At 41.0% G+C, this 14572-nt stretch overlaps 1 protein-coding gene across 1 annotated transcript in view; it reads right to left on the bottom strand.

The window, feature by feature from the left end:
- The window catches only part of plekhh1 (pleckstrin homology domain containing, family H (with MyTH4 domain) member 1), a 35779-nt gene extending 27939 nt beyond the window's left edge, over positions 1 to 7840 (bottom strand). The window contains exons 1-2 of the mRNA XM_079261757.1: positions 7692 to 7840; positions 3908 to 4074 (exon numbers count right to left, since the gene is read on the bottom strand). Of these exons, the coding sequence (XP_079117883.1) occupies positions 3908 to 4051 (144 nt within the window). The 5' untranslated portion in view covers positions 4052 to 4074; positions 7692 to 7840. The remainder of the gene's footprint in view (positions 1 to 3907; positions 4075 to 7691) is intronic.
- Positions 7841 to 14572: the final 6732 nt, after the last annotated feature.

Raw genomic sequence — 14572 nt, 5'->3', positions numbered from 1 at the left:
CTCAGAACTTTGTAATCAGACAATCTTTAATTTTCTTTTCAGCATTTTGGGCTTTCTTTATGGTTACTTTTAATATCCATGTCACTTTCTGCACAGTCTCGTTACCATCTATCAACAACTTCTCAGTTTTTAATATGAACATATGCAGTCCCGTTCATTTACTTAAGAGCAGCTAGAGGAAACTTTGTTGCTGGTTTTTTATATTTAGCAACCCTTTAAATGTTTACCAGAAATGAAAGGAAACACACAAAGTCTTTCTCTTCAATACCACAAAATGCTGGAGAACGAGCTAGGGCTTGGCAATAAAGCAATTTCCAAATTATATTGTATTCAATTTACACTCATTTTACTGATAAACTTGAGATATTTTTAGTCGATACTTTTGAGGAGCCACCTGTGCATTCCTCAGCACACTCCCACTCAACTATCTGGTGGTAATGCACCTCTAAGCTGGCTGCTAAGAAAACCCAAAACCCAATCCTGCTAGAGGACTGAGAAGGGAAACTGAGAAACAAAGTAAGAATGAGTGTTGCCCCAGAGAACAGGGGGGAAAGCTATCTCTCTCTTTTCCTCTCTCTCCATGAGGTGTTTTCTTTCTCTTTCCCTTTGTCTTTCTGTCTCTCTTCTATCCTCTCCGGTCTGGTCCTGCAGTAGAAACTCTGTATTACAATTATACAAAATAAGTAGAGAAATAAAATAAGAATCCAGAAAATCAAGGGGAGCATTATACCAGTAATTCTCCCCTTGGCAAAGTAAATTTGCTCAGCAGAACATAGCATCCAGACCATCATTCTGCTTTCTTAAAAGCTGGAGAAGATGGAAAAAAAAGAAGTATATCAAACTAATCTCCACTTTAGATTCGGTAAAAAGGATGAAAATCAGATAACTTCAATGTGAAAACTTCGTTGTTTGTTGGTGAACAGCTAAAGTGAAACATGACCCCAGCAACTCTGCAGAAGGCCTGCGCGCTAATCTGTTTAGATATGCATGATGAATGATGCACAGCCGTTAAAATGCATAGCAGTGGAGGCGGCGTGGCTAAATCAAAGACTTGTCATGTATGTTGTTGCTAACTTGTTTTGTTAGCTAACTCATGCAGTCAGCTACACCTAACAGTTCTTTGGTTTGAATTATGGCTGCAGAGTAGTAATGCAATATCTCTGTTGAGTTTTGTGATATGCTGTTGTCTCGGACCCCAGGAAGAATAGTCATTGCTCCTATAATGGAGTGATGACCAATTGAGATCTTATTAAATAAGCGAATAAACAGTTTTAGCTGTAATACATCCATTACAATTTAATCTTAATATGATGTCCAGTGTTTTGCATCTGTTCTGATTTGTGTTTTTTTTATGTGTTGACAACTTTAGCATGCTTTTTAAGCCAGATCTCCTTTGACAAAAAGAAAACTGTCTCACAGAACTTCTTTTGTTAAATAACTTAATAAACAAATCTTAAATATATGGTGCTAAACTGAGATATATTAACATGGACAACATTTCACATTTGCATGCTAGCTGCAAAAGTATCATTTCCAGTAGGCAGCCTATGTTAACACTACTGTGTTTGTCCCATTTAAACCATGTACACGCGTAGTTGGGTTTGTGTAAAACTTTCCCCCTTTGGCCAGTGAAAAAAAAAGAAAAAGAGTTCACACAACTTTGTTTTTGAAAAACAAGTCCATCAACACGTATCTGCATAACTGCGATGTTACGCACATTCATAAGCTTATGAAACCTTTAGGCATCAGTAGTGCCTGTAATCCTATCCAGTCAGAACCACCTTCTGTCTCACGTCACTTCCACAATACATGCTTCCAATGTGATATAGTTAGGTGGCGGAAAATTACTGTCCTTAATCTCATCCTTTGTCTTTGGTTGTCTATGTGGAGTGGTACTGACGCAGTGTGAAAACAATTGGGACAATGGATAACGCTACCCAGTTTTGTGGATTTCCTTGGTGTTGAAAACAAAGGTTGCATATGTAACATGGTATTTTTTTATCACAGAGAGTGACATTTAAAACCTAAAACCCCGGTTATATATACCGTACCCACATGCAGAGGTGCAAATGGAGAATGTGCAAATCTTGACCTTGGTCAGAGGTTTATTAAAGAATCGTTTTTTATTGCCGAAATCTGGATTTTCATGTGGATGACAGTTCAAATCAGAGAAAAATATCCTCGTTTTGTGAGATACCCTGCAACGTGTGAACAAGGCCTGAATTTCAAAATGTCCGCGACATGTTTTTGTGCAAGATAAGAAATCTGGGCCATCAAATAACAGCTGCATCTTGCAAGTTTTAGACCAAGAGCCAAGTAGTCTACACAAGGGAGAGATCCATTTTTTACAGTGTATCATTTACCCACATGGACAAGAAGTATCATACTGTTTGATACAATGTAAAGAACAGACTGTGAGAACAGCTCTGACAAAAAATATATCTTCCACAGTTTTGTCAATTTCAAAATACTCTTAAGTGACAATGCAGAAAAACAAAGCACAGTTTCAAGGACAAAACACATAAATCACACATTTTCATCACATTATCTTTGTGATAACAATTGCACATGTTGATATTGCAATAATAATATATTCATTTATATATTGAGTAGTCCCGGTTTAAATAAAAGATCAACATCTAGTTTGAATGATGCAATCATACTTGGAATTACTGATGTACCAATTTCTCCTCAAGCTGTTTTTTCCCGTGCACTGCAGCCCTGAAATATTAGAAGGTTTTGTAGTGGGACTACATGTGTAAACTTAAACGTTCATAATATTCATGACTGAGTGCTTGGAGAATTTATGCAGTCAGAATACACAGAAAGCCTAGAGGTCAGTAAATGTCCCACTCCAAATATTGTCGAGCGCGTATTGCAGGCAAGTAAGAATTCGGGTGCTGATTCTTTTTTATTTGACCTGAAGAATATGTATTTCAAATATCTGTGGCATTATTAAGAAGAAGGCAGCCCCACATAATATTCACAACAGGCTTTCAATAAACCACAGCAGTTTCGTAAACCCCCTTAAATACAGGTTAAAAAAACATCACTGATATCTGCAAAGATCTGGCTTTTAAAGAAACTCTACAGATATTTGCCATTTTCTCCGTCATGCGCCACCAATCGACAGCTAATTCAGCATCCATCTTGCACCCTACCTGACCTGTTTGCCTTTCCAGCCAGCAAAAGACAATCTTATGATGATCCTTGTTTTATTCCTTTCTCTCTTTTAATCTTCTTGCATTTCTTTGCTGAATCAGCGACATTGTGCGTTCAAAACAGCCAGTTCCAGTTCCTTAGTATACAAACAAGTGAAACGTCACGTCGCGTAGTGCGATTATTCAGCAGCGGGACGCCGCTCACCAGTGACAGCTTTGGAAATGCGCTTGATGAATTTTGGTGCGCCATCAAAACGGGTCAAAAAATTACGAAGTGGGTCTTTATTTGGCAATTAGAGCCACAACCATAGACTGTATATAATACATAAATACATTTTTCTGCATGGCTCATCCATTCTCTGTTGTGTTCAATGTAGTGTCACTGTGTGAATGTAAAGGGGCATATACAGTGGAAGTACTAAGTTTTCCTTTTTCAGATTAATAGATATGTTTTTGAATACAACAGGACAAATTCTGTGGCATTTTTGTTTTTTTTGGATGCACAAAGTGTCCATTTTTCTTTTGTCATTTTTCTTAGGGTAAAATTTTTCCATCATGTCCAGCCTCTTTTGCCCGTTATGGAGTTTTTCCAGCTTTGACATCACTTCTCCAGCAGAAAATCTCTTGCTGTGAAGCGTGTGAAGAAGAAACGCAGCAAAAGTCCAAATCAAACTGTCAGTCGGCTCCGATATTCATGCTGTATTAAACACTTTATCTCACAACCTCTATTTGCTTTTCCGTCTCACCTTCTCTGCCAGCAGTTCTCGGATTTTTCCCGCCTGCAGCCGGAATCTCAGCAGCTGCATTTCAAGAGCGATGCAACGTTTCTGCCAGTCCACACTGGCCGCTCCTACAGCTCCTGCTCCACTGCTCTCCAACACGTCAGCCATGGTGACGCTGCAATCAGACTTGACTGAAAGACAGAGAAAGAAAAAAAAAAAAACATGTCAGTGATTTGACCATTCTGTATAAAATTCCATTATATTAACCAGCAAAGTCCTGCGATGGCATTTCTTTAAGCAATCCAGCTTCTGTTTTCATTTAAGTGATTCAACAGCTAACATCCTCTACGCTGACCACATTTCCCATGATTCAGTGAGGAAATATGAACAAAGTAAACATTATTGATGAGTCAGCTATGACTTGACCCTTAAGAAAGCTTCTCTTACTTTCTGTATTCGATCTACATATAAACAAACATTTATTCATGTTGGATGCACAGATAGTGGTTGGATCACCTCAGCCTGAATCTTCATCCTCTTTTCATCCCCCGGCTCTCCACATGCCCACACACACAGAACAAAACCTCAGCGGGGACGCTCTGTCAGTGGGGGAGCTGCTTCATGTGTGCTGGCTCCCAGGCCTTTCAGCCACAAAGCAGGTCAGCTCTGCTTTTTAGCCCAATTACCTACTAACCCAATCCTCTGCTCTCTGCCCCCTCCCCACCCACAACTCCCTGACCATGCAATCCTTCTTAATTACAAGGAAGGAGTGAAACGGGATCCTGCGCGGCACAATAGTGTCTTTCTGCATGACAGTCCCATCACAGCTAAAGAGGGGGGCCGTCGGCCTGCCTCTGCAGAGAAAGGAGGAAAGAATGTGTGGCAATGAATGGGCCAGGCACTGAATGTGGGAAACTTGAGCATTGAAGTTATTTTTACCTGATGTGGACTCAAAAGTGACAAATTCCCTCTGCCAAGGTGAAAATCAGTGTGGACTTGTAACAGGGAGAGAAGTGATGATATTGAGTTGGCAAAATAAAAGCAAAATTCATTTCTGGGATGTTAGACAGTCTTAGTTTGCAGAGAGAATCGAAGTGCAGCTAGACGGTGTCAGCAGAAAAGCTGCCGTTCAAAGTCCAGCTGCTGTAAGTGCACCGTAGCTCTCCCTACAATTAGCATGCTCATAAATACAGGGCTAGCAAACAAATTACAGAAGTCGTGCTGCAGAGGTTTCACCAGGCAACCGCCATACCCAGACTGGATAGCCAAGGTCTGACTGCTAACATCTCTCCTCTTTCTGGGGAAAACTCAGGGGAAAGAGGTGGGATAGGTCAGCCTGAATAAGTCAGGGTCACACGGGGCAGACAAAGCCGAGCCTTCATCCCGGAACTAAAACAGATGGGTGCAAACAAGCCATTTGCTGGTTAAACACTCTTAGCACTGCCATGATAATTCTCTCTGTTGTAGTTCCTTCAGCTTGTTGGACACAGAGGAGGGCTTTACAGTTTATGTCAGGAAGCCAGCTGAATGGTCAGTGAGTGTAACGATGTGGGGTGGAGAGGCTACTGACTTTTCAAATGGTTCTAACTCGCTTTAACGCCCTATCAGGAGAGGCAAGGATAAACTCAGCTTCATAAGTTTCAGGAACGAGGTAAAGCCAGCTATGAACATTATCATTTGATGAATACTTCTCCCCTCCTCAGTGTCTCTTCTGGTGTCTGAACCTTTCAAATGTCTGCAATGTAGATTCATGTTTGTTAACATTTGGGCCACCCAGAGTGGAAAGATGTCGCCCAGAATTGTGAATATTCTTGTGGATTTCCGACATATGTGACAGCCTCGGGAGTTTCTCTGCTTCCAACATGTTGCAAAAGCTTGGACGGCCACAGCCAGAGCAAACACTGGCAAAAAAAAAAAGACTGAATGGAAATGCCACTGCAAGCATCCCAGCAGGATGGTTTTCTATCAAAGACGAGTGATTTCCACCAACTACTCAGATACGTTGTTTTATTCCTTAAAGTGGAATATTTGATAGCCAGCATAAAGCCTGGAAGCTGCAAAGCCGTCACAGATTGTAGGAAAACAGTTCAGATGGGACAGAGCGTGATGTCTCTCTCGCTTTGTGACTTAACTCTTCGCCTATTCCTCACAAAGCGAAGGAGTGAGGGTGCGAGCACATGTGCAAGTCTCAAGTCAGACCTTCTGTTGACTGGAACCTCCTTAATCACCACATATTCAAACACACACTCCGCAGGCAGTCGTAACTCTTCAGTACTCGCTCACCAGAGCGCAGACAGACACAGATGGAGATACAGAGAAACTGATTGGAAACAGACACATGCGCACGCAGACACAAACACACACACACACACACACACACACACACACACACAGACACATTGCTGAGCATGCAGCTGTGGTGATGTAAGTGATTAGGTGGTTCAGTGATATCATCCCCACCAGACAATTTAAATCCCTACTGTTGTTGTCTCTGCTGAGGTCCAACTTGGCCTCCCTATGTTTTGGAAAATGAAAAAAAAAAGAAAAAAAGAGAGAGATCACGGGAGCGTGTGTGTGTGTGTGTGTGTGTGTGTGTGTGTGTAAATCTGGGTCAGTCGCTGCAGCTCTGTGTCAGCGTGGCAGATCTCTGTGTGTACTTAAGGTGACACAGACAAATGATCCTGAGAGCAACAGGAGTAGAGTGTGGGTGTGTTAAATATTGCCTTATCTTCCCCTGCGTGGCCATATTGACAAAGGGGTACTTCTGTCTACTCTCATCCGGTCAAAGACGCCCTGCACTTTTAAATCGGAGGCATTTTACAGCTGCAGCTCAGACATCTGCAATTAAAGGGTGAATATTTCACATTTCCTAACCTCTGACCCTATATGTGAAAAATATTTAAGTGAAGAGGTGCAAAAGGACAACCTCATAAAACCTTAGAAATGAACACATTTTAACAGGATTGTTGTCTTGCAACAAATGACACATTTAAGTTCATGTCTAAAAACACTGTGAAGCCAAAGAGGCCAGCCTGCTGCTTGAACATTTACTTTATCTGTCTTGCCTCCTTCCCACTCCTCCTGCAGCACCTTTCCCACCCTCCTCCTCCCTCCTTTCCATGGCATCCTCTCCTCCTCTAACCTTTGCCAGGCAAGCAAACCTGCAGCCCTCCTCTTGGGCAGGTTAATGACAGGCCTCAGCAAACTGACCACTCTCATTATCAGTCTCGGCCTTAAACACAGGCCCTGACATTCCTCTGCACTGAGGTGTAAACATCTACCTCTGCAACTCTCTTGTCCGCCAAACACACTTTCAAGTCGTGGCTTTGCGACATCACTGCAGGGCATGGAGAGAGCCTCAGTCCAGGACAGATTCTGAATGTCCTGTCCATAGAAACATCTCTCTCATGCTCATGTGTAACTAAATAAGTAAAGTATCCACATGTGCAAAATAACATTTTTTAAAGGGAGTCTGAACTTTTTTTTTCTTGCTGAAAAAACTGGCTTTCACTGGTGAACGCAAATGACGCACTGTGGTTAAAATTTGGCACAAAAAAGGCAACAAGTAACAGGTGTGCGCACAGCAACCTTAAGCCATGGGCCATGAGATAGAAAAAAAAATCAAGCAAGCACTTCTGAAAAGACGCAAAGGCGTCTTTTGGTTTTTAAAAGTCTCCAGAAAACAAGTTAAATGTGTCCCTTTATTCCGTTCCAACGCGCCACTGGACACGGCGAGCCAAGTCAAACAGACCCCCCCTCGCCGTAACTTTCCTCTAACCCATAACTGAAGCTTTCTCAGCGGGTTTACCTTGTGACTTTGTTGTCTATCCCCCCACTCTGTCTGGTTTCTCCGCTCACGGACACCTTCCCCGGTGATTCGTCGCAGTTCGGCTCATAACTTCTCCTTCACTGCGTCATTTCTGTCGCTCCCTTCTCTCATTCATTTCTCCGCAATGTATTCACGCGTCGTGCTGGTCAGCAGTCCCGCTGGCTGCTCCTCCGCTTTCTTTGGAGCCCTCAGTGAAACTCACAGCTCCATTCAACAGACTCATCCCATTTTCCTTTAAAGGGCCGAATGCGGGATCAAATTTCTCCAGGAGTCAGGCCTCCCTTGTGCGCAGGAGCTGCTCAGGATATTGCATTAAGGGAGCCTTGGGTTTTCCCTTAAGGATCTAAACACAGTCTAGTTAAACTGAGTTGAACAGCTGATTTTTGTACTGTGTCTTTGAAGAAATAATTGAATCTTTTTTAGGTATGCAGCAAAAGAAAGTCAGGTGATACGCTGTATGATCTGAGAAATTAGATTGTTTCAAGTCTTACATCTAGCTTTGTGCGAGTCCTTCTGCATGTCTTACAATTAAATGTATTAAAAGCTTGATTTAACCAGCAGATAAGTAAAAACAGCTTTCAGATTCTGCACATTCAAGCCTCCAAAATGGGAAGCAGTCTGAGTGAAAAAATAAGAGAAGAAAATCTAGGATTCTGAAGGCCACCTAGTGAGAGCACCAAAAACTCCAACTTTCAGGTTTTAAGTAGTCTAATTACAGTATGTTTGTTTATTGGCAAGACTTGCAGGCTGGGCTTTACTGGAATAATCAGTTGTTAAAACCCCAGTGTGGAGCTTTGCAACTAGAATGGATCATTATCTGGGTTGTAAAAGAGTTGTGGGGGGATCATTTTGGAAGGTTTGAAACCACACCAACAAGACACAAGTGTGCTCAGGTCTTCGGAGGGCTGTTCGCCTTCTTGAAGCCTCACAAGGAACCCCTCAAATGTCAGAAATAGTATAGAAATAAGAGTCAATCTGTTTCACTTGTCAGTGAAGTTTGGAAACAAATGGAACCTAACCAGAAAGGATGACTGGAGGCTTTTTTTTTTTTTTTTGCAAGATCACTGTCCTTTGATCCTTTCATCATCTGGAAGATTGTTATTAATTGAAGTATTTTAATCTCTGCTTGATGCACTAAAATAATTAAAACAGTCTATCAATATTATGATGACAATAAATGAATGTGTGCAAATGGAATCATGTTTTCCTTTTTGTTTTTTTTCTTTTTCAAGCATGGGCATGTTAATGTAGCAAGCAGTGGTGTGGCACACCCTCCCAAAAATGTTATATAACCACAAGAACTGCATAGCTGCTGATTTGCGTATGAAGTGGATTGAGGTGTGAGACAAATCATGATGCAGTCATGTTTAAAAGTTTACTTTCTCTCTCAATTATTTTAAAGATTCATTGTACTTGTCACAAGCTGTCCAGTTAGATCAAACCAAAGCTGCTGTACTTGAGATTTGTGTGTCCCTTCAGTACTATGTCAGCCCTAGCAAGTGTAACGGGTGTGGTGTGTATAGTGATGAGAAATACACTCCACCATGCGTATCAGTCATCAGTACTTTCTGATGTGATTAACTGCATGTTTGGGAAAATGTTTCAAAACTCCATTCTTTATGAGGGTGACTGACTGTACAGCAGAGATTCAGCGCTATAGCTAGCCGAACTAAAGGCTATGAATGTGTTGCACAATGAGTCAGTGCCTCAGTGCTCTCAGTCAAAACAACTGGTGTCAAGCCTAAATGGTTTACATGCCTGTTCTCCAGCACGGTTGCCAGTGCTTCCAGGGGTGTGCAGGACAGTAGAAAGGGAGCTTAAGGCTAGTTTCATCAAGTGCTTGCAGGTTAGCGAGTGTTCTTGCAGCTACTTAACCTCCAGAGCTACGAGATGACCCCGACTGTAACTGGGTCAACGAGCAGTGCTGGGAGATCCAAATGACCCGTGTGCACCAGTGTCATGGCTGAGAGGAAGTGCTTCAGGATAGAGGCTGAAAATGTCTCAGACAATATCCGACATCTGGTGATATTCAGCTTGTGCTCTATAAACGAAAGAGCATTGATAATTTTCTGTATGGTCAAAGATTGACACATCCATTTCTTAAATCCATCAGGGGCAGGGAAGCACTTTCTGACAAGATCCTGCATTACTGCAAATCTTACACTGCATATGCAAATAAAAGGCATATGATTATGGCTGCAAAATTTATAATAAAGCAAAGAAAATCTTTCTGTTCTCATCCAGGCCTCCACATTCAAAACACTCCACCTGGTAGCCTATTTTCATCTCAGATAACCAAAGCTTGCTTAATTTAATTTTTTTTTTAATGTGCACACTGTCATGTGTTTATTATCTTATATTTTGCAGCATTACTAAATTGTAATTGGTCTATATAAAAGGAGTGTCCTTGAATAAATAACTGAAGTCATATGTCTGAGGACTGACCCTTCACGTAGACGGTGGTGAGAAACTCCTCTGCAGCTGTTAAGCCACTTGTCTTGGCCTTTCCTACATCACTTAAGCAGAGTGTTGCTCTCTTTTTCTTGCATGTTGACTGGCTTCTTAACCGCTGGAGATTTTGTTAGGTTAACAAATAGGTCTCCTTTCCCTCTCTGATGTCCTTTGAGCATTTTATTGCCATTTGGCCAGCCGCTCTGGAACCGCTGAGGGAGTGGAGTGTGATGGAAATTCCATATAAAAGAAAATAAACCAAACTTACTTTAACAGCAACATTGTGAGAGAGGAGACTGCATTGTGGATGAGAGATGCAAAGGATAATACACTTGACACGTGGGGGAGGCGGTGCACATACATTATGAGTTTTTATGGCGGAAAAAACTACTCACCATTTCATTTTTCCCCCCTCTGTGATAACAAGACCGTTAACTCCTCTTCGCTTTGCCTCTTTCGCCTGTTTCTTTTTGCTTCCTATTTGGGCTTGTTGTGCTTCCTCTCACTCCCTGTGTGGTCTGCTTGATGAGCAGCAGCGTGGCTTCAAGTTAACAAAGGCCAGTGTTGCAGGTATGGGTCATTTTTCTTTTGGCCACAGCTGTGAGAGGAAAAACCTCAAAACCACCTCGTTCTAAAAGTCACTGTTGAGATTTTTCTAGATGACTAGATGATTTTACATTGACTGGATTAATGTCCCACAAACATAAGAATAGAATCCCCATGTGTTACCCATGGAAATAAAAGAAGACATAGTGGCCGGGAAGGTCATCAAAATCCAACTTTAAAGTTGTCCTGAATGTTGGTGGACAGACAGAAAAGCTGCTACACTTGGGGAGTTACAGATTTCTGTTTGGAAATTTACCACATTCACATCCGCATTTTTTATTCAAATCCTAGTCCGTTTGCTCAGAAAGTTTGCTTCTTTTGGGGAAATGTGAATGTGCCAAGCAAATTCTGATTCAGATTAAAGAAGCGGGCTCGGTCTGCCTACAAACGCAGGTCGCGGTTGGTATCAAGCACACTAAATGCAGGAAGTAGAATACAAAACAAGGTACTTCCTGAATTTGGCAAAGTATTGCATTGTGGGTAAATACATAATACGATTGCGTTAAGAGCCCTCCGCCTCCTCTGTTGTTTATACTGTGTCATTGTTGCAGTGTATTTCTGCAAAATATTGCATAAGACCAAAATAAAAACCTAAAACAGTGATAGTTTCATCTCCATGTTCAGCTCACAAGAAGAGGAAGCAGAGTTTTCTTCTTTATGCGATCTTCGTCACTATTTTGCCAAATACTAGTGCAGCACCTGTGATGGACAGGTGAGCTGTCCAGGGTGTACCCCGCTTTTCGCCCAAAGACTGCTGGGATAGGCTCTAGCTTCCAAGCGACCCTTAATTGGATTAAGAGGTTAGGAAAATGGATGGGTGAACTAGTGCAGCGCCACCTTTGGTGAGAATGGGGACATATTATTCTACTGGTTTGGGTTGTTTGACCAAAGTGCAGCTTAAAAAATTATTTCTGTCCGCATGGACACACACTGACCTACAACCGAGCCTAGTCCCCAACTGGAATGAGTCTAATGGACTATCCTGATGTGAATGCACCCTAAAAGCAATAAAGGTTTAAAGAAACAAAATAAATAAAAGGTGACAGACATTCATCCAAAAAAGACCCCACTTGATATAGCTAATTTTCTATGGTGTTATAATATCCTTCATCAGATTAAAGTGTCTTTAAAAGAATATCAAAACATTCAAAAAATACATTAACTACTGGAAAGAAATAAAAAGTAAAACTTTCCTTGTGGACTCTGATGCACAGTGCACTTGTGGATTATGTGCCCAAAGGAAACTCCAGTGGAAAAGAAACAGTGACAGCTATACTATGCTGTGTATTGAAGAAAAAATATAAGAGTAAAAAGTTAACAATGAAGGAGCTATGAAGCTCAACAAAACCAAAACCATCAAAGATAGTTAGATAAATCAACAAAATCATGTTTGGAGAGCAAGGAAAAGATTAGTGTCATCTGCATAGTAAGGCATGGCGGCGGCAGCATCATACTATGGGAATATTCTCTAAGTGGCAGGTAAAGTGTTCTGAATCAAAGTAGTGATGGATGTTTCTAAATACAGAAACATTATTTAGGAAAAGAGTTTAAAGAGTTCCAGCTTTCAGTAAGACTGCTAAAACAGCAGTCAGTCAAACTTCTTGGGATGGCCGAATGAAAGCCCAGACCTTAAACTGACACAGGATCTGTCAGGCATTATTGGAAGCAAATGGAGGAATGAGAAAAAAATTGACAAAGAAAAAAATGACAAATCAAAACACTCACAGCTAAAACTCTATTTACAATGTCAACTTTAGGGATATTGGTCATATTGATCAAGTAAAATAGTCTTTTTTATTTCTGTTTTCCTTATGCATTTTGTGTTCCTTCAAAAAGAAAATCTGAGTTCCTTCTCCGTTATGAGATGTTATGAGATGTAGTACTGGACTGACCCATGCGTGGTGGGGATTTTGTATGTAAGCCACTTCCTGCATGTATATATATCATTCCCTGACTTTAAGGACATTAAGATCACAAGAAAAATGGTAAAACAACAGAAATTGGCATAGAATTTTTTAACCTATTCCTCAGTCTGGGGACAACGCTTTGCAACTGAGAGTTTGGAGGAGTCTGTGTAGAAAAACCAAGTGTAAAAGAACTTTCTTATCCTCCAGAATAATAAGAAACTCGAGCACTGGGATAAAGACAGATTAGTATTGATGTGGCCATTTTGAGCATGTGCCATAAGCCTTATTGACACTGATTTTGTTACTGTTTTCACCACCAGAATGGGGGGATTAAAGGTCACATCTGCAGGTGTAACAGCAGCATAATCTACTCCTCGTGTCTAAACTGGAATTTATCCCATTTTGTTTGAATCCATTCCCAAATTTTTCACCTAACAGCAAAAAAACATGATAATGAGCTAATTTGCCATATTCGAGGTATTTTTTTTCTACAAAAATGGGGAGACTTTCCATTGTGGTTATTTTCACTACTTCAACATTTGCATAATCACAGAAAATGGATTTATGGTATCATAGTAGCTGTGTGTAAATATTTTTTGGAGAAGTAAGAAACAAGTTGTAAATATAACACTGGGATACTGTCAACGTTTAAGCAGCTTAGGTTACTATGAATTTCTTATTTACTCTTATTTGAAGTCTTGTTTTTGGCTTGCTAGAAAATGAAATACTAACTTCAGAGCGTACAGTGACATAATGCTGGGCATGTGTAATAGATATTTCAGCAGAGGTTTGGGCTGGCATGGTGCACACTGTCAACATCATCAGCACTTAGGGGCTATTGGAAAATACATCTGCTGAATGAGATGTAGAGCAGCGTGTCTGGTGACAGTGGCTTTGGAGGCAGACGGAATAAGTGTGGTCAGACAGTGATCCTTAAATCACAGGTCCAGGAAGTGATGACTGTTTAGTAGATTCACAATAACGCTCATTTCATTAAGCTCCACATGGGTCTTCACGCGTGATTGTGCATCTCTAAAGGACACAAGTCAGTATGAAGTAAAATAAGCATGTCTTTATGCAGGATGAAGCCCTGAAAAGACTAAAATTGCAAGATAGAATCTTGTGGCGAAGCTTTGCGGAGATTTACCATAGGGGATCCAGCTGTACCGTTTACAACTAGTTGGGGTGCAAATCCGAGCCAATTTCCAAAACCACTCGACCACAATTGTTGAATATAGTTTTCCACCCTGACTAAAACTGTAAAAACAAGCCACGTTCACGTCCCGCAGTCACAAATTCACAATAAAGATTTCACACTGACAAGCTCATTGTCAAATCTGATACAGTTAGACCCGTCCAGACAACTATTCAGTGGATCATGCAGTTGAGAATATACCGTCTCTGAGGAGTGATGCATGTGCACTACAGGACATGTGTTTTCTGAGGGATTAGCTGATGGAGGTATTCACAACCTTTGTATTCACATGACTTATGTGGTCGCATTTACCTGTCCCGCTACTTTGGAAAGACATTTGTCAGCATTTGCGATCTTGAATTTCTTTCATGGTTTGGGAAATCCAATCAATGTTCATCCAGCTGTTCAATGTGAAGCATCAATCATCACTCTCATGCCAGCATAGCACAGCCAGTCGCCAGTTAGCAGAACATAAATATAAAAAAGTGGGGAAAAAAAAGCAAACCTGGCTCTGTGCACCAGTAACTAAATCCACCTACCTCCCAAACTCCCTAATTAAAATCATATTTCCGCTTTTGCAGCCCTTATGGTAAGCTAAAATCACAAGGTTAGGAACTGGTTATGGTTTCAAACAAATACACAGCTGTTGGTGTTATTTATCTTTTCATCTGTTTCTCAGCAAGAAAACAAATGAAGGCATT

The sequence above is a fragment of the Telmatherina bonti genome, assembly GCF_933228915.1.
Source record: "Telmatherina bonti genome assembly, chromosome: 22".
NCBI lineage: Eukaryota > Metazoa > Chordata > Actinopteri > Atheriniformes > Telmatherinidae > Telmatherina > Telmatherina bonti.
Note: the sequence above shows the minus strand (reverse complement) of the source record. Positions and strands in the feature narration are given on the sequence as shown.